The sequence below is a fragment of the Bombus affinis genome, chromosome 4, assembly GCF_024516045.1.
Source record: "Bombus affinis isolate iyBomAffi1 chromosome 4, iyBomAffi1.2, whole genome shotgun sequence".
Classification (NCBI taxonomy): Eukaryota; Metazoa; Arthropoda; class Insecta; order Hymenoptera; family Apidae; genus Bombus; species Bombus affinis.
In genome coordinates this window covers 11,589,676-11,608,496 of record NC_066347.1, presented here as the reverse complement: position 1 = coordinate 11,608,496, position 18,821 = coordinate 11,589,676, and the positions used below count along the sequence as shown (strand labels likewise).

At 29.2% G+C, this 18,821-nt stretch overlaps 4 protein-coding genes and 1 long non-coding RNA gene across 11 annotated transcripts; 1 reads left to right on the top strand and 4 right to left on the bottom strand.

Annotated features, from left to right (window-relative positions):
• Positions 1-108: 108 nt before the first annotated feature.
• Positions 109-2,490, bottom strand: LOC126915104 (tetratricopeptide repeat protein 8). 2 transcript variants are annotated; one of them, XM_050719509.1, is made up of 8 exons: positions 2,255-2,490; positions 1,984-2,176; positions 1,764-1,896; positions 1,543-1,687; positions 1,023-1,447; positions 781-952; positions 454-660; positions 109-352 (listed from the first exon to the last, which is right to left on the bottom strand). In XM_050719509.1, the coding sequence occupies exons 1-8, from the start codon at positions 2,351-2,353 to the stop codon at positions 236-238; spliced, it is 1,491 nt and encodes a 496-aa protein (XP_050575466.1). In that variant the 5' UTR covers positions 2,354-2,490; the 3' UTR covers positions 109-235. The 2 variants fall into 2 exon arrangements, with proteins under 2 accessions (XP_050575466.1, XP_050575467.1); XM_050719510.1 differs by having other exon boundaries at positions 1,984-2,200; positions 2,255-2,330.
• A 376-nt stretch (positions 2,491-2,866) lies between these two features.
• LOC126915064 (WD repeat-containing protein on Y chromosome) lies at positions 2,867-8,250 on the top strand. 4 transcript variants are annotated; one of them, XM_050719410.1, is made up of 18 exons: positions 2,867-3,003; positions 3,078-3,171; positions 3,368-3,472; positions 3,563-3,754; positions 3,847-3,958; positions 4,027-4,163; positions 4,239-4,433; positions 4,716-4,923; positions 5,009-5,214; positions 5,351-5,551; positions 5,635-5,879; positions 6,009-6,266; positions 6,370-6,456; positions 6,525-6,787; positions 6,950-7,190; positions 7,406-7,580; positions 7,668-8,044; positions 8,137-8,250. In XM_050719410.1, the coding sequence occupies exons 1-18, from the start codon at positions 2,975-2,977 to the stop codon at positions 8,159-8,161; spliced, it is 3,150 nt and encodes a 1,049-aa protein (XP_050575367.1). In that variant the 5' UTR covers positions 2,867-2,974; the 3' UTR covers positions 8,162-8,250. The 4 variants fall into 4 exon arrangements, with proteins under 4 accessions (XP_050575367.1, XP_050575368.1, XP_050575366.1 ...); XM_050719411.1 differs by lacking the exon at positions 2,867-3,003 and having other exon boundaries at positions 3,010-3,171; positions 7,668-7,853; positions 7,953-8,044; XM_050719409.1 differs by lacking the exon at positions 2,867-3,003 and having other exon boundaries at positions 3,010-3,171.
• Positions 2,880-3,578, bottom strand: LOC126915188 (uncharacterized). The gene is made up of 2 exons (XR_007710065.1): positions 3,491-3,578; positions 2,880-3,194 (listed from the first exon to the last, which is right to left on the bottom strand). It is a non-coding gene; the product is annotated as an uncharacterized LOC126915188 (long non-coding RNA).
• Positions 8,251-8,317: 67 nt separating the features above from the next.
• On the bottom strand, positions 8,318-12,982 carry LOC126915069 (inner centromere protein-like). Its single transcript, XM_050719420.1, has 9 exons — positions 12,460-12,982; positions 11,534-12,001; positions 10,195-11,334; positions 9,930-10,091; positions 9,664-9,857; positions 9,390-9,573; positions 9,090-9,278; positions 8,900-9,017; positions 8,318-8,826 (listed from the first exon to the last, which is right to left on the bottom strand). The coding sequence occupies exons 2-9, from the start codon at positions 11,990-11,992 to the stop codon at positions 8,633-8,635; spliced, it is 2,640 nt and encodes an 879-aa protein (XP_050575377.1). The 5' UTR covers positions 11,993-12,001; positions 12,460-12,982; the 3' UTR covers positions 8,318-8,632.
• Positions 12,983-14,049: 1,067 nt separating this feature from the next.
• Positions 14,050-18,617, bottom strand: LOC126915077 (cGMP-dependent 3',5'-cyclic phosphodiesterase-like). 3 transcript variants are annotated; one of them, XM_050719435.1, is made up of 12 exons: positions 18,480-18,617; positions 18,090-18,206; positions 17,138-17,379; positions 16,822-16,931; positions 16,607-16,746; positions 16,348-16,534; positions 16,078-16,259; positions 15,824-16,008; positions 15,464-15,728; positions 15,088-15,375; positions 14,855-15,000; positions 14,050-14,572 (listed from the first exon to the last, which is right to left on the bottom strand). In XM_050719435.1, exons 1-12 carry the CDS (start codon positions 18,585-18,587, stop codon positions 14,311-14,313), a joined length of 2,232 nt encoding a protein of 743 aa, XP_050575392.1. In that variant the 5' UTR covers positions 18,588-18,617; the 3' UTR covers positions 14,050-14,310. The 3 variants fall into 3 exon arrangements, 2 of the variants coding, with proteins under 2 accessions (XP_050575392.1, XP_050575391.1); XM_050719434.1 differs by having other exon boundaries at positions 16,078-16,272; positions 16,352-16,534; XR_007710018.1 differs by having other exon boundaries at positions 14,490-14,572; positions 14,855-14,969; positions 16,078-16,272; positions 16,352-16,534.
• Between the last annotated feature and the right edge of the window lie 204 nt (positions 18,618-18,821).

Here is an 18,821-nt window from a genome sequence, read left to right as displayed (position 1 = left end):
AAAAAATATAATCATTGTCAACTGCTTTTATCACAAACGAACATTCCTATTAAAATATCTATTTACTTTTTAATTATTTCAAAGTATCATGGAAATGAACACACAGTATCATATTATATGATTTGTATTTTTTACATATACATATTAGATAGGTAATATTAGTTGTAAGACTAGAATCAAACATTAATAAAATAATACATTTTACGTGATATAAATAAACTGTATATTTTTCTATTCACACGTGCGAGAAATACCTCTCTAATTTGTTTAGAAGAGTTCTGCTATCAGAATGATTAGGATATACACTTAACGATTTTTGTATAGCAATGTAACTTGTTTGAAGATCTCCAACCTACGAAATTTTTTAAATAATAGTAGCATTACCCTCTATATATCTATATATATATATATATAGAAACTTAATATAATATAATATACAATGGTGGATAGTACCTTGTAAGCTAAATAAGCGCTATTAAAATGAGGCTCATAAATAAAGTTAGCAATGTTGGCAGCAGCATGAAAATATGTTCTCGCCGCTGTAATGTTTCCATTTCGTATTTGTATGACTCCGAAATTATTGTATGCTAAAGCATGTCTATTGTCGCTAACAATAGCTAATTTTAAACATTCTTCCGCCATTGTTATGTCACCTACAGTCTAAAATTGAAGTAATTGGTACTAAGTACTAAACTCTATATATAAAATCAAACATTTATCAAAGTGATAATTTCAACTGTTATCCAAAAATTTACACGTTATAAGAAATTATATACGTACAAGAGCAATGTGTGAAATGTTATACCATATGTCTGCCATATTTTCATCAGTAGAAAGACTAATTGCTCTTTCAAAACAAGATATAACATGATCATATTGCTGAGCATAAAAACAACATAATCCAAGATTATTAAATAATTCAGCATTATATACTCCCATTTGTAACAATCGTCTACACGGAAAAGAACGTCGCAATTATATTTTTAATTATTTCTATTTATTACATCTACAACTGTATTTACCTATAATATCGTAAAGCTAATTCCGGTTGATCATTATAAAAATGATGTATTCCGATACTTGCTATTGCTTCTGTATGAGAAGCATCTTCCTGAGCAATTAATTTATAGTATTTTAACGACATACTCATATTATTCAGACCGTCGAATATACGCCCCATTTCAGTAAGAATATTGACATCATTAGGAAAATACTCAAGACCTTTTTTACATGTATCTAAAGCTGTTAATGGTTGATCAAGTCTAACATAAACTCTGATTAATCTCAAGATTACTTCAATAGTTTTAGAATCTTTTAATGCTGATTTAAATTGTTGTTCAGCGTCTCTGATTAATCCTAGACTATAATAACATTTTCCAAGTTGTACTTTCCACCACCAATCTTTATAATGACAAATTTGAGTTGCTTGCACTGCTAAATCTAGTGCCTACGTGTAGCATTGTAGCAGTTAATAGAATTATGGTGAACATTAATAATTCTTATTAATAATAAATATTGATTGATACATGTATGTTTACTCACATATCTGACATCATGTTCGTGATAATATATATACTCAAATAATGGTTTAGCAATACTTGGTTGACTAGCATATTTGGAAATATTTAATCGTGATAATTGTATAAAAGGTCCTCCCGGCTCTGTTAACATGGATGCTGTGCCTAATCTATATAATATATTTATTTTAATCTTGAATGTATAACAGCTGAAAATTTTAATTACAATGTAAGTGATAATTGTACCTAACGCTACGACTAGAAATTGCAGTAATTGGTCTGGCTGTCATAGCTGTTCTGGGTGTTCTTAAAGTTTGCTCGATCGACTGAGACATAGCAGATTGAGTAGCTGGTCGCACAACACCAGTAAGTGGTCTACCTACAAAACGTATCATATTTTTATGTTACAATTACAACTTATCTCTATTTTACTATTTCAAATTATTTTTGACTCTCAAGGACAAACCTGATTGAGTTTTGGGCCGAAGACATTGTCCCACAGAAGAAGTACCAGGAGTTTTTAAGGATGTTCCTGGTCTAGGCATAGAAGATATTGTATAATTATCTAATAGACTTTCAGCAATTCCTTCCTCTTCTCCTTCTATATCATCTACGTATACTTGTAATGTTAAGGCACGCATTTTTAAGACCCATATAGTCTATAATGAAAAATACATACGTTTCTATAGAGATGTATAGTGTTGTTTCACATATAAGTATGTTAAACATACTTATACCTGATCAAGAGGATTCTTTTGTAATAAATTTGTACATATTGTTGCGCAATCTTCATATTTTCCTTGACTGAATAAATTTAAAGCTTTAAATAAATCCATGATTTAATGAATAGCTTAATAGAAAACGCTTTCAATATTTTGTATTAAGGTTTAAGAGAAAGGAGTAATATATTTTAGCAAACCGTACTACGGTATTTAATCTATAAATATCTACTTATGCGATAGAAATAAACGAATTTTACATGTACGAAGATATTGATTATGCTGCTTATAACCCCGCGTATGGACGAGGGAATAAAGCAGCATATACTTCTTCTATACTTTGTGTAAAAATGCGTAGAATCGATGATAAATGTTATAAAAAACAATTTAATTCATTGACTTCATATTAACATAAAGTACGTTTGCAATAACAATTTTTACACGCTTAAATAATGTCATTTGCTCTATTCATTCATACTAACAAAAGGATTACTTCTGGAAATAAAAAGAATATTATTTCGATATACAAAAAAATATCTTTTATATACAAAAATGTTTTACTATATACAAAGAATAACAAAGTAGTATCTTATATATTTAGCTTGTTTCGTACATGTCAAAATTTGACAAAGAAAACAACGTATTTACTTGCTTTTTCATATTATTTTTATTCATATTATGTGTAACTTGTGATTAACATTATAATTAATATTATAAATTGTACCTATAATTATAAAAATGGAATACTTTGATAATAATGACACGAGGTTAGTATGCATCGGAAATACTTCGTAAAATTAATTTCTTGTTGTATTATACGTGTTCGCCTCCCTTGTTTTAGCATCCAACAAGCTTTCGACGAGTTCTTTAAAACAAAAAGTATAGAAGAACAATGCACGGAAGAATCCTTGATGCAACTGCACGAAGTATTTTTGGTACCTTAAAGCTTAAATATTGTCTAAAAAAATTGCAAAACAAATTAATGTTTAAGATATAACCAATATAATATGAATAATATTTCCAAATTTGATATCTCTAACATGTAGTTGAATAATTATAATAGTATAATCATTCTTATTTTCTGTTATTAACAGAATATAATTAAAAAATTAACAGTTATATAACGTATAGGCTTCGCCAAATGAACAAATGGATATAAGCCAATTGTATGATGCGTTTGAAAATATATTGCACATTCAAATGCCACATAATGAATTCAAAATTCTGTTTAAAAAGGTAACAACGTAGACTTACTACTTCAATTAATTATTACGTATCCTTTAATTCTATACATATAATTTCTATGTTTCCATTCATTAATTTTAGATGAACTTAAAGAGAGATGGAAATATTACTTGGAATGAATTTATCTCGTATTTATTAGTAGAATTTCAGAGAAAAGATACCACATTACAATGGCAAATATTGAGACTTCCAATAACTGATATCCCTCAACTTTTGAAATCGCATCACCGTACAGCTATACACAAAATCATGTTTTATCCTGAAGTCTTGCCCGTACGTGATATATCATATATCTTTTAATAAATATATTTATTTGACGATGGTATACATATTATTACTTGTAATTTTTATGTGTATATCCATAGGATAGAACTACAAGCTTTCATAGAGGATTTTATTTAACTGTGACTAAAGAGGGAATCATAAATTACTGGTCTTTAGATTTAGAATACGAACGGAGCGCGCAATCTGTAAATCGTTAGTAATGTTATATCCTACATTGTTTTATGTATATGCATTTGTTTCCGAAACTTCCATCTTTGCAGCGTGTTTAAAAGTTCAACACACTTTAATAACTGATATGATAGTAATGCCCGATATACAAATAGTATGCACAAGTTCTACAGAGTGCGATTTAAGATTTTACGATACAGCGGCAAAGAAGTTTGATCTTCGAATAATGGTTAGTTATATCTTTTAAATAAACAGTAGTTTTTCTTTAAATGAACTCTTCGATATTAAAACCTTGTACGATTAGATATCAGGCTTGGAGTATGCAGTCATTTGTATGGATTATTATTTCAGTAAAAATATCAAAGAGGACTCGTATATTGTACTTGGAGATATGAGTGGATCTGTCAAAGTCATGACTTTTAGTCCAATAGAGAGAGGACCATTTAAACAAGAACCTCAACGTGATAGTTTATTTATTCGCTATGAATCTGTTCTCAAGGTAAATAATTCATCTTCAGAAACTTGTATCATCGCATATGTTAAGTATCCGCAAGAACCAAAACTCACAAAAAGTCACAGTCTACTCGATAATCGATATCGTCAAATATTTTGGGGATTTCGAAAGAAATTCTCGGTCAAACGTCTTTGAGTTCTCATACGTGATATACATGTAAAAGATGTCCTAGGACAGATAGATGTATCGCTGGTTCTGCAATATCCTATATATATACTTGTGCTTCCTACATAAATATGTTTTAATACGTTGTAACATACATTATAGGGTGAACTGAAAGGATTGAAAATTGTAGAATTTAAGAATGTACATACAGATTGGGTGAAACAAGTAGCCTATTATGGAAGTTTAAGAGCTTTCATGTCCAGCAGTAGATGTTGTAATTGTTCTTTATTATTTAGTGATCTTACAGGAGCAAGGATCCAATACAAATTCAAAGTTAACATGGGAATATCTTGCTTCACCTTTTGCGAAGGTATTTTATCCTAAACTTTCCCTCGCTTATTGACATATATGTATGCTGTAAGTACATCGTACTTTTTAAAAATATATCTACATAGAGGGTCAGTTATTAATAACCGGTGGACCAGATTGCATAGTTCGGGTTTGGAATCCTTTTGTGACTAGAAGAGCAAATAGTACTTTCCAAGGTCATCGTGCACCTATTTGTGCCTTAGTTGTACAAGATGCTGGTAAACGCGTGTACTCTCTTTCAAAAGATAGATGTATCAAAGTGTGGGATGTATTAACTCAATCTTGTATTCAGGTTTTAATAATAAGATATTTCATCAAATGATACTTTTCTCAATTAATATTTCGCCTAAAGAAATAAAAAAGCATTAATTAAATAACAATATAAAATTTATGTACAATTAGAATTTAAGTCAAGTTATTTTATACAGACATACAATGGTCTTCCCAGCGAATTGGGCGAACATACATCAATGACTGTGGTGTACAATACATTGAATCGTAAAATGATCATTGCTAGCTCAATGATCGCAGTGATTCTTTGCGATCCTGAGGTCAACAAAGAAATATCTGATGGTTTTACACATACAAAATCTATCAGCAGCGTTTTATATAACCATCTCTACAAAGTGGTAATTTATACGTTGTGTATAATTTTCATTCATTCTATATCTACAGAAATTAAAATATTCTACAAAATCATTTAAAAACTTAGGTAGTTACGACTGGATTAGATTCTTGTATAATAATTTGGGATCCATGGCTTGGAAATCGTTTATTCTTGGTAACTCATGCACACAGTAGATTCCTATATGGTCAATTTCATGACATTGAAATTACTGCTGCTTGTTTCGATGAATCTGAACAATTACTAGTAACAGGTGCTCGTGATGGTACATTGAAAGTTTGGAATTTCAATACTGGTACTTGTTTGCGGAACATGGCTCTTGAAACTCAGTGGTACGTACTTACCTATTTTGTTATCTTCTATTACACATCAAGATTAAAAACAACATTTCTAATAATTGTCAAATTCTATTGATAATATTCGCAAATATATTTCTTATAAATCCGTTTGATTATGTACAGTGAAATAACCAGTTTAGTTTGGCTGGAAAATCGAATCTTATGTAGTAGTTGGAATCGTCAAGTCGTAGAATTTGCAACTTCTGACGCATATGTATATAAAAAGAATTGGGGAACAATACACACCGATGATATTCTTTGTTCGGCCATGTGGTATCCTCAGGTATTGGCCACGGCAACTTTTAATGGAGAAATAATACTTTGGAGATTAGAAACAGGTCAACCGTATCGAAAATATAAAGTTAACGAACCAATGTCAAGGTAAGATCTAGAATAATATAAGAAATGTTAAAATAATATAAAAATTACACTTCTAGAAATAACGCGCTGTAATAAACAATGTTAACTAATCAGTGTTACATAGATTTAGGATAAGATACCACAAAGATGAGATAACGTACAAAATAAAAAAACCTGAACAAGTTACGAAAGAATTCATTTCGAAACAGAGGTATTCCATGGTATTGCAATTGTACTTTTTCTAAAACATATCTGAATCATAATGATAAATGTTTATAGTCAATATCCCACGGCTTGTGAACATCAAGAATCCGCGTTGAATATTGCACGAATTGTTGCTGTTCGAGCTATGATATTTTTAAATGCTCGGCCGGTTAGGCCTGATGTTGGAACATTGTTAGTTTCTCTTGACTCGGGATATGTACAAGTGTGGACTCATCACCCTGCTGGTGGATTTCTACAAGCTTTCTCAGTTATTCATTCTATTCGTGATTGTGCATTATCATTAGCAACTGATCCTAAAAATCATTTTCTTGTAACAGGTAACAGAAGGAATGCATTTAATTTCTACAACATTATTTATTTATTATAAGATTAATTTTTGTATGTAACGTGATACTTCATTGCGACAAAATATTTAATATGAAAGGAAAGATAAAGCCAGAAAATATGATTGGAGAGTAAGTCCATTTAAAAAAATTTAGGACACAATGCTGGATACATTAAAGTTTGGTATCTCGCGAATTATTTGTTGCCAAATCCTCCTAAGATATCTATGCCCGTTTTACGGTTGGAATTTCCATTTCTATGGAGAAAGAAAGTTATTGGTAGGGCAGAGAGAGCTGTAAAGGATCAACCTTTACCACTTCTACTTTCATCTGTGCGTGGACATTTAAAATCTATTACGTCCGTCCAGATAATCCCAGATGCACGTATTGTCATTAGGTAATAAATATTAATCTAGTGCTTATTATTTTATGAACTTTTAACTTAATTTTATATCTATATATATGTATATATATAACGTAATGACTATTAATTACTATTTGCTATTAATTACTTTTGAATTTACATATTCTCTTTTTAATCATTTTCTCTGAAACAATTATTTTTCTAATACATCTCATACAATCTATGCTATTCTTTCTGTTGATGTTAAGTGGTAGTACAGACCATTCTGTACGCTTATGGACACTTGGTGGCCGTTATATTTCAACCTTCGGAACTTTCAAGCCTTGGTTACCAATTTTACCAACGATCCCAACATACCAATATTTTAAAGATTACAAATATCCAGCAGATATTAAAAGAGTCGCTAGTTCTACTACACTAAAAGTAATTAATTTCTCATATAACAAATTATTTATCAGATTGGGAAGAAAGTTTGATTATTAAGTTGCACTGTTATGCAAACATGGAAAGATTCTTGAAGGAGGTGTGAGACAAGTAGAATCAGACTTTAAAAGTGACGAATTAAAAGCTTTAAAAGAAATTTCGAGACCTGAACACACTATGATCGATGGTAGAAGACTTACTATCGCTGTGATGGATAAATCAGTCTTAATGATCTTTGCGGATTACCCAGTTTTAGACACCTCTTTACCATATGTAAATACTTTTACATTTAATGACATTTTGTTTATCACAACAGCAATTCGTCAAAATATTTTAAGCAATACACATAACTCAATGAGAATAACGTTACAGATACCTATATACACGCATTTGAAATTAAGGCCTTTGGAAATCATACAGACACCAAAATTACCAGCACTTCTACATGAACAAAAAGAATTAACGTAATTTGGCTTAATTGTTATTAATCACTATTGGTAATAATTTATATAAAATTAAATATATATTACTAACGTTACTTGTTATAATCTTTTAGTAAAAGAACGCATTCGCAATTATAAGATCACTGCATCCGCAAAAGAATGTAGGTGCAAACTATATATACATTTTGAAATATTTCACCAAAATAAAAGGTAATATCTCGTTAATATTGCATTGTAATAAATTTTTCTTGAAAAGAGAAAGAAAGGGACCAGTAACGTTATACACAATAGTGATAATAATTCAAATCTAATAAAATTTATTTCTCATTAAAAAGTCGTGCTTTACTTAGTAAAATTAAGAAGATACATATAAATAAGAAGAAATGGTAAAATTTGGTTAGTACGATAAAAATAATATATGTCTATGATCATTCTGAAATATAAAAAGTGAAATAGCCTTACGTTCGTTGATATGTTAAGAACACATACATATTTTAATGATAATTACAATGTAACGTCATTTCTATATTACATGCAAGGTATGACAATTATCCTTCCTCTAAGTCACAATATAAAATCAACAACATTCGGTTTAACAAATTATGCCTTTTATTCGTTATCCATCATGGAATAACGTGGTGGTGTCTTCCATATTGCACTGGACGTTCGTTGTAATCTACTCCTATCTATATTTTGAAACATTTGAGTTAGATCTGGTGTGCACTTTCTGCTACCAAAGAATTTATAGACTGCTCTCTCCGGAATATATCGTTGCATGGCAAGTTGACTTTTACGTATGTACGCTAAAATTGATAAAAATTCGAGTACTCTATGCATTCTAATGTTTATTAACTTTTTAATAAAAACAATACTTACATTGTGCCCAATATGGAATTGTGTGCTTTGGTTTGGATTCATCGTCTGATTCGTCGTCGTCAGGTTCACTGTCCAAAACGTAAGTGGTTGGACCGCACTGTTTGGAGCCATGTTTTATCTAAAATATTGAATAATTAATAACTTGTGCTTTTATAACAGAAGAATGCTTCGATATTATTTGTAATGTTACAAGCATCAGATGCTTAGTTCTCATTGCTTCAGCTGCAGCTTGTTGTTGAGCTCTTAATTCGGCTTCTTTTCGCCTTTCAGCTTCCTGTTCTCGACGTCTTTGTTCAGCTAATACCCGCTCCGCTTCTTCTTGTTCTTGTAAACGTTGTAGGCGCTGTTGCTCTTCTTGCTTTCTTCTTTCTTCCTTTTCCTGCGAATTAATCCGACTGTAGCTTAATTTTCTATACTACATAAAAATTAATATCTTTTTCGGTATCCTTATTTCTATACACATTTATCTCTTAAATTATCAATTTTATACCTGAGCACGTTGTAACTGAGCCAAACGTTTCTTCTCCATTTCTTCGCGTTGTCTTTCTTGCATTTGTTGTGCTAAACGTGCTTTTTCCTCTCTTTCTTTCTCAGCTTTTTGACGTTTTTCCATATCTTGTTTTTCTTTAGCCTCTCTGGCTAACTTATTTTTTAATTCTTTTTCTTGTCTTTTCCTTTGTGTAAAATATATTTTTCATATATTACTCAGTAATATGTCTACTGATTTAAGATTAAATAAATTATATTGATTAATTCTATTTTACCTTTTTCTTTCTTCCGTTTGAAGTCTTAGCGCTTCTTCACGTTTTCTCTTCGCATCCTCGTCGTTCAATTTTCTTTTCTTTTCCTCTACCATTTTATCCAGTGAATTACGTTTACTGACTGACTTTGGAGCTTGGATTAAAGATTCCATCGATGTAATAATATTTGTACGCGTTGCACTTAAAGCCCTATTGTGCTAAAATTAAAATACTACCGTTTAAAAATCTTACAATATTAGATACTACTAATAGGAAGAAATGAATTTTACATTCATATTAGTTTGATTCGCCGGAGTATGAGGAACACGATTAACAGACATTGGCAACTGAGTTCTTATTTTGCTTAATGGGGTTGTCTTCTGTTGCTGTTTGTAGTTCATTTTCTCAACAGAAACTACTTTATTAACCTTTTGTTCTAATTGTACTTTGTTCTAAAAATAAGATTGGAAACATAATTAAATTTGCAATCGATAAACAAAATTAACAAATATCTTGTTAACAAATTTCCCTTATAATAATTCTAGTTCTAAATACCTCTTTATATTCATCGGCATCCTTATTCTGTTTTGCTAATGAAATTTTTTTGGCTTTTGCAAGCGACTTTCGTGCTAATTTTTGAACAACCGCTTTCTCTGTAATATTCGCATTTCCTGAAGCTTCTGTTTGTGCAGCAGCTCTAGTAGCACGTGTTTTTGTTCTGGTTACTCTAGTTGGTGCATCAATATGAACAGCAAGCTTTGGAGTGTTCATGCCTGCCTGTTCAAATGCCTCGACTCTTTTTTTCACAGATTCCTTGGCATATGGACTGAACAGAGCATTCGATTTATACGTGTTTCTTATTTCCTTTAATCCTGCAATTGTACCCTTTTCCTTCGAAGATGGTTTTGTTGGAGTATTAAGTATTTCATCTTCGCTCGATGTCATGGATCTGTTCTGCCGCTTTTGTCGTTTTTTAATTTCTTGTTTCTTAACATTTCCTTTAGACTTCTTCACTTCGGGGGATGACTCATCTTCTGTGAGTAATTCATCGAACTCTTTGTTTGTCATCGCTTCTTTTAGTTGCTGCATCTTCTCCTCCAAAGCTATTGACGATCGTGATGTAAATTTAGCTAATTTGGGAGACATAAATTCAGCTTTTGGTTCGACTGTTTTCTGTTCATTATTTTTTCCTATACTACTAGCCAAGTTTTTATTAATTACTACAGTTTCGTTTAATTTTATTGCTGATAAAGGTTCTAAAATTACGGTAGCGTTCATCATCTTCTGCGTATAAGTAGAATTAACGTTCATCGTCGAATTCATAATAGGAGTAGGTTTCTCAAGTGCATCCTCGTACATTGAAGGTTCTTCAATATCATTTCCTGTTGGTGCAATTACTGTATCATCGATGATATTAGAATTTTTACCCTTCGTGTTTTCACTCTGTGAAAAAGTTCTCTTTCTATTACTACTTCTTGTTGTCATTGAAGACTTTAATGGTTCAATCTTTTCTGGCTGCAATCCATCTTCTTTTATAGACAGATGATCCTGTGAAGTACCTGTGATCCTCTGTGAAGTTGTTTCGCTTAAAACACTCTGTTCTGTTTTACTATATTTTGTAGGGCCTTGCGTAGTTTCTTCATCTGAGCTACTTCTAGCACTTTTCTTTCTTTTAGATCGGCTTTCACGTTTCCTCTAAAAATTTACAATACATTTAACAACGTTATAACAGATATATACACAATGTACATACATTAAGCAATTAGATTTCAACATATTAATTAACCGATATCAAGCATTATTAGGTACTATATATAAAGGTTACTATTGATTAGTAACATAAGATTTGGGGTAAGATTAAAAGTATTAAATTTCATCGTAATATGATACAAACATTTATATTGCTGTCATCGTCAAGAGTTAACGGCCTTCGTAATTTTGCAGCAAGTGACATTGACTGCTGCTTTTTAATATTAGTTGCAGCCTTCCTTGAAGCCTCTCTTTTTGTTCGGCCAATTGTTGTCTCTACCACATCCCCAGTTTTTATATCTTTATTTTCTGTTTTATCATGTATTGCAATGGAATCTGATACTGTATTATCAATATTGATAATATCATTTTCTGGGATAGTCTCTATACGTTGAATACCTTTCTTCTTCAAAACTTTCGGCGTCTTTGTAATTAAAGGACCAGAGGCTGATTGTGGTATTTGAGCAATTAAACCACGTAAATAATTTAAAGTATCTTCAAGATTGTCGTTGATAGATTGTTTAACATCCAAGCAATAATTATGTATATTCAATATATCTTTGGTAATCATTGCTTTGATCCGATCCTTTGATCTAGTACCCATATTTAAAATCTACAAATAAATTCTTTATAAGCATTTAATATATACATTAAACTATACTTGTTTAATAACACATAACATAATTTAATATTATGGTTGAAATTATGACATATATAACAATTAATACAAACACATTGCGTTAACTTAAGCAATTAACTTAGAAGCATACGTAAATTATTTCTCAAAAAAAAAAAAAAAATAAATAAATATGTATATTTATATGAAACAATAATAAAATAATGAAGTAACGTTTAGTATAGTTTAACTACACATATATACCCTTTTAACAATTCTGTTCTTATCAGTTTTATTAAATTTACAGTGAAGCTTACAATTACACTAATGTCAATGAATATTAACGTATATGTTTATTATTACACTAAATAAAAATGAAAGTACTGTAATGAAAAATATTTATTAATATTATTATATAGTATTAATTATTATAATATTTATTAATATTTACTTACCGTTTACGTTTGCATAAAAACTACAAAATTGTATATATAAACTTTTATAACAGAGATAAAACAAGTCACAGAAATTAGTGTCTTTTTTCAATGGCAAAATGCGTTAAACGAAGGGAAACGACGATCTCCATTTCGTGTCACAAGCGGGATTGTAGAAGTTTTGCCCCTCGAAAGTACATAACGACTTTTCAGTTTAATTTGAATCATTGCGTTTAGCGCCATCTATTCTCCCGGGCGCACCATTTTTCTCTAGAATTTAAATCTCATCCGACGTAATTTGATTAGTCGAACAATTATCAATTTCTATAATTGTATCTTCACGTAAAATAATTTTCTGTTAGTGTCCGCGGTTGTAAAAATCACGATCAGGTATTGAGATATTTATACAATGGTGTACCAACTACAGAAAAACGTTTCTCGCAAAATCAACTTACAGACTTAGTAGGATTGTGAGATACAGAAACGACGTTATTCTAAGCAAACGCTACTTATACGCGATGGAGACGTGTTTGAAAACTATGAAAACAGTGTGATTCTATTGGAGAAAAAACCTTGTAGCGGCACTTGAGCCGCTTGAGGGCAATTCAAATCATGTTGTTTTGCCTCGGAGTATTAATATCGTTAGGATACACGTAATGTAATAATAAATAAATTCCGGGCAAAACAATGTCGCCGCTACGTGTAACCGTCGAACAAAGACGAATTTGAATTTTCCGACACACTCCCGACCACTATAAATAAACGGTTACCATAACTTAACACAGTTATTTGTTTACTATATTTACAATTTGATTACTAGAAACTATATAATATGTTTTAAAATCGGTAATGAAGTTGTATGATGATAATACGTTTAATGAATTTTTTTTAGAAAGTTTTATTTATTATTAATGAGGCTGACTAAATTCCATATCTAAATCATTTTGTCAATTTCATTATTCATTATCACATCAAAGCATGTGCTTTTGTAAATCATATTATAATAATGTTTCCATATATGAATAAAAGCTTCACTGAAACTTTCTTATAGAAACGCGTACATTTCTTTTAATTGTGCTTATGAAAAAAGGTAAACTAAAAGGTAAACTTTTGGAAAAAATAGCAATTCCTTTAATATGTAAAATTTAAAATTTTATTGTTATTATGAATTAATATTTGTATAATTTACATTATTATTGTTTATAAGTCTACAAGCCACTGTAAAAGTCTGTTAAGTTAATGTTTCTAAAGTTTTGTGGAACTTCAATTTATAATTTAATATGTTAAAAAGAATTGGTGCAATTTGTACATTATATAACTTTAAATATTGAAAAAAATAGAGATGGTAAAATGGAAAATACAAATTTAAAAATGTAAACTAAATGTACAGCTCAGTTCATGAACTATTATTAATAAAAACATTTACATTTTGAGAGATTATTATATTACAGTTATATAAAATATATGATTTTTTAAATTGCACAAATTCTTCTTACAAACTAATGTATGTTATAAACTATATATAATGTTCATATTTTCATGTATTTAATAACAATAAGTAATATATCACAAAAAAATGTTAAATACTAAATACATATTTAAGGAACACGATTTTAAGGAATAAAATATTTATAATTTATAACATACTTATGTACATACATATACATACTCTATAATAAATATAACATTTCACTGTACATCAAATTTATAATAAACAGTTTTAGAACGCCTGCGTTCTTGTAATAAATACATTTTTTTAATTTTTTGTATATCTAGTGATTAATAGGCCTTTTCTATTGCTTTTGAATTTAAAAAATCTTATGATTTATATATTTTAGAAACTTTTATATTCATGGTAAAAATATTGTGTATTTATTTTATTGTATACCTACCATTATTTGTTGTTTCATTTAATTCTAATTTGATAGTAGAATTTCCTGAGAAACCTGTATTACTTTGAGCATAAAGTTGTAATACTTCTTCCTCAAAAGTAGGATCCAATAGGATGGCAATACCTTTTGTTCCAGCTTTCATATATTTTTGAAATATGCTTTTAGACACTTCCCATAAAGCTCGATTTTCTTTCAGCACGTCAACAAGTGGTTGTACCATTGGAAATAATGTAGAAAGATTACTAAGAGACAAAATAATAAAAGAAATCATATGGAAGACTAAAATTAACTAAATAAAGAGAAAGCTTTATAACCTATAATCTATATTCTACTGCCTTCACGAAACATCACTGTCTTTTTCAATTAAGAAAATCTTATCTCTTACAAAAGTATTATTCTTTCTTTTAATTATGCTCGTTATGAAAAATAGATCTTAAATCCGATTTTTTGACTTTGAATGTATATTAAAAATAAAAGTATATACATATATTGTACAAAGACAGTTCCTTTTAAAATATACTTACATAAAAAGTGGAAGTACTATATTTGTAATGAATTGAACTTGTAGGTCTGGTATAGATGCTCGTTCCCTGTCCATCATTTCTATGGGGGAACTACCCATACTTTTTTCTAAATCTCCTTGTGAAAAAAATTCATCATAAATTTGTTCCTAACGCAAAGTCAAAAAAAAAAAGCACATAAGCTCTTAAATATATTATTGTCTTCGAAATTTATTTAAACTTAGACCTCTACTTACTGCAGTTTTTTTAGAAACTTTCCACTGCTTAGTCTGATCACTAAGATCACAACATGTCATAAGCATATTAAGAAATAATCTCTTTCGTTCAAAGTCATTTTGGTCAAATTTACTTCTAACCATCTCTTCCTGTTTTCCTACCGTTCGAAAGTGGCATGCTAAGTCAGTTGCAAGTATATTATTTTTCAGTAGATCTAATGCTTCACTATACTCTTCACTATTAACATTTTCAAATATATTGCACCCTTCTTTATTTAAAATGCACATGGTCTGCGCAAAATGATGTCTCTGTTAAATGGGAGAATGATAAGTTATATTGTTATCACATTTATGTTCAATTCTTGTTATAACAGTTTTGTTCTTAAAGGTAATTTACCTCCATTACAGAACCTTCAGAACTATAAAGACTAGCCAGAACCGTAGAGCGTTTAGTTTGAAATGCATTATTTGTTCCTCTATGATCTATATCATGACATAAACATGATACTAGAAAAACTAAAGCTTCCAAATGTGTCATATAATTCTCATTAATAAGATTTAAGTTTTGTATTAATAAGTATCCAAAATGTGCCACAGAAAATGCATGTATCCAGTTATGATACGGTGCATCTCTGTATCCTTTCTTTACATATAATATGAATCTGTAACATTTGTATGAATTAATATTCTATTTCTGTAATATTAATCTTATGTTAAAAGTTGCATAAGAGAACATAAAACTTGATAGTTTTATTACCTCGTTAAAGTTGATAATTTCAATTTCCAATAATTAATAAGACCTAAATCATTAAACATTTTAATTGTGTAACAAGGCATATGTTTGTAAGGTACACCTCTAGGACTAAATTCAAATTTATTAAAATCTTTTATATTATGTTCGTCCTTACAACCCAATATCTCTTGAACAACGTCTTCTTCCACCTGCATGCATGATGTTTTATTGGAAATAAGAATTGATAAAAAGCTCTATATATTTTAACATAGACTTACCTTCATGTGGTACATCATTATTTCGTTACTAAGTTTATTTCGTGCTTGAGCATCTTGCATTTTTTTATAAACAATACTATGCATTATAGAAATACCACAATAGATACTAAATGCTGTTGCAACTTCTTCATCAAAGACATCAAAGTATAATCCATCTTTTTTATTACAAAGCTGTGCGACTCCTATAATCACAATCTTTTAGTTTAAGAAATGAAAATTTTAGTTTTTATGCTTCTATATAATAAAATTTATAATACAATTTTTATTTACCTACAATTCCACTTTCATCTCTAATTGGAAAACATAAAATATTTCTAGTTCTAAAGCCTGTTACTTCATCTACACCACGATAAAAAAGAGGATGTTCATATGCATTTCTAATATTAAGCACTTTTCCAGTAGTTGCAACATGACCTGCTATGCCTTGTCCTATTGGTATTCTCATTTCTTTTATAGACTAAAAATAATTATGTTTATTTTTAAATTTTACTTATGAGATGTAATGTTTCAGTTTGAACTTTAAACTCACTTCTTTCATAGCAATACCATCAAACACTTTAGCAACTAGATCCTGTTGATCAGGATCTAGTAAGAATAACGAACAGCGTTCTGCATTTGTCAAGTTCCTGGCTTCAGCCATTATTTCTCTCAATAGATCAGAGAAATCTCCTATTTATTAATATGTAAGATGTAATAAATGTATGGTTTTTAAAGTATTACTTATTTTAACTATGATAATATTACCTAAATGTGTGAAAAGTTTCCTAGAAACGGCAAGCAACTTTTGACACTGGTGTTTCAATCGAGTTTCCTCATAACATTTAAATGAATTTAGAAGAAATCTTAGGCAAAATCTACATTAAAGAAAAGATATCTAAATACGTTGAAAAAAATATTTTTAATTTGATATAATTTTCATGATTTATAAAAATGCAATAATATATGTATACAATATGTTTGCAATATGCAAACACAATAATATATGTATATATGTATACAATATGTATACAATATGCTTTCTAAGATAATTAGTATTTCGTATAATAAAGAAGATAATTACTTAAAACATTCTTGTACTATTGCACATTTACATGTAGTTTTATTTTTTGTATCATTATCAATCAAAGAAACTAGCAACGCTATATGGTTCTGCTTAGGATGTTGTATAGGAATTGTTAGAAACGAATTTGATGCTGGACATATTGGTTGAAGATGATGTAGTAATTCTTCATCAAGCATTGTTATGTCCGTAGTAGTTGGCTTTCTGTTTTGTATAGCTTTACGTAAAACATTATTTGATACCTAAGAAAGATTATATTTAAAATTATATACATAATAAAATATGAATTACTTTCATCAACTATTAGTTATTGACATATACAATCAAATATCTTGATTATTAAAATTTTTCAATCTAGTAAAAAAAATGGTGTTATAATTTTCATATGCATTATATCTTAATTTTTATTAATTAACATAAATTTATTTTAAATTCTATTACTTGTATATATCTTTAACATACTTTGCAATGAATTAATTGCATTATTTTATCGAAAGAAGATTTATGTGATTTGATTTCCAAATAAAAGGTGAAATGTGTGTGTGTGAGCTTCATAAAATCATGTAAATAGTAATCTCAATTAGAACTTTTGCATAGTTCATTTGAGATATTATTACTAATGATTTGTTTTGTATGGCTTCTTTTATGTACATTTCTATGAATTCTATTTGAGGATTAGACACTGCTAAGCATTCTATTTGCAATATAGGACAATTCATGAAACTACTAAGATTAAATCATTAAACTTAAAACAATGATACTTTCAAAATATATAAACTTTATTTCAAACATCAAATATTAAAAAATAAAAGAGTTTAGAAAAGCTCCTAAAATTAATCTGAAAAATTAGAAATATTATTTATTTTTTATTATGATTGTATAAACATTAATCTATGAAAAAGTAAACAATCTTATTATTACAACTTATACTATTAAATTAGCTTTTACTTACAGGAAACCTTAATTCTCTATCTAAAATTTTTTCTCCTATTACATGTATTACCATCTCCTCTGATTCGACTAAAATTGGTATAAGAAAAGACAATTTTGTATCTGTTGCAGTTTGTATCTACAATATTGAAAATTATAATTCAAACAATGTTTCTTGTACCACAAATATTTTAATAAATTTATAATCATTCAATTATAGCAAACAATTATATAAAAATGTACTGTAGTAAATGAAATAAACCTCGCGTTTATATTTATTTTAGAAACATTTTTATAGGAAAATATCTTGATCATCAAAATTTATTATTAATAGGAAATTCCGACTCTTTTAAGAAGAGGCATGCGTGCCGCGAAAAATTGTACACATAAAAATGATGACAGTATTACTCACGTATTTATTTAACTTTTGTTGTACTTGGGGATAAGAAAGACTACATAGTTCTTCTAGAAGCAAAAGAATTTGTTCCGTGTTTGGCACGTTGAAGTCGATTGAACTCATTTTTAATTAATTCCACCGCTTTTTTTTTTGTGTCAATATCAGAATTAGTACGAATCGTATGATTTAATCATATCACGATGTATCAGTTGTGTTTTCTTCAAATTTCATGTTTCGCGATACAACATAATAATCGTTTTTGAAAAAGCTCTGCAATTATTTTAATGATTATAAAAGATATCTGTCTTGGTCATTTTTTAAATTTAAATTGACTATCAAAACACGGGACAATTACAT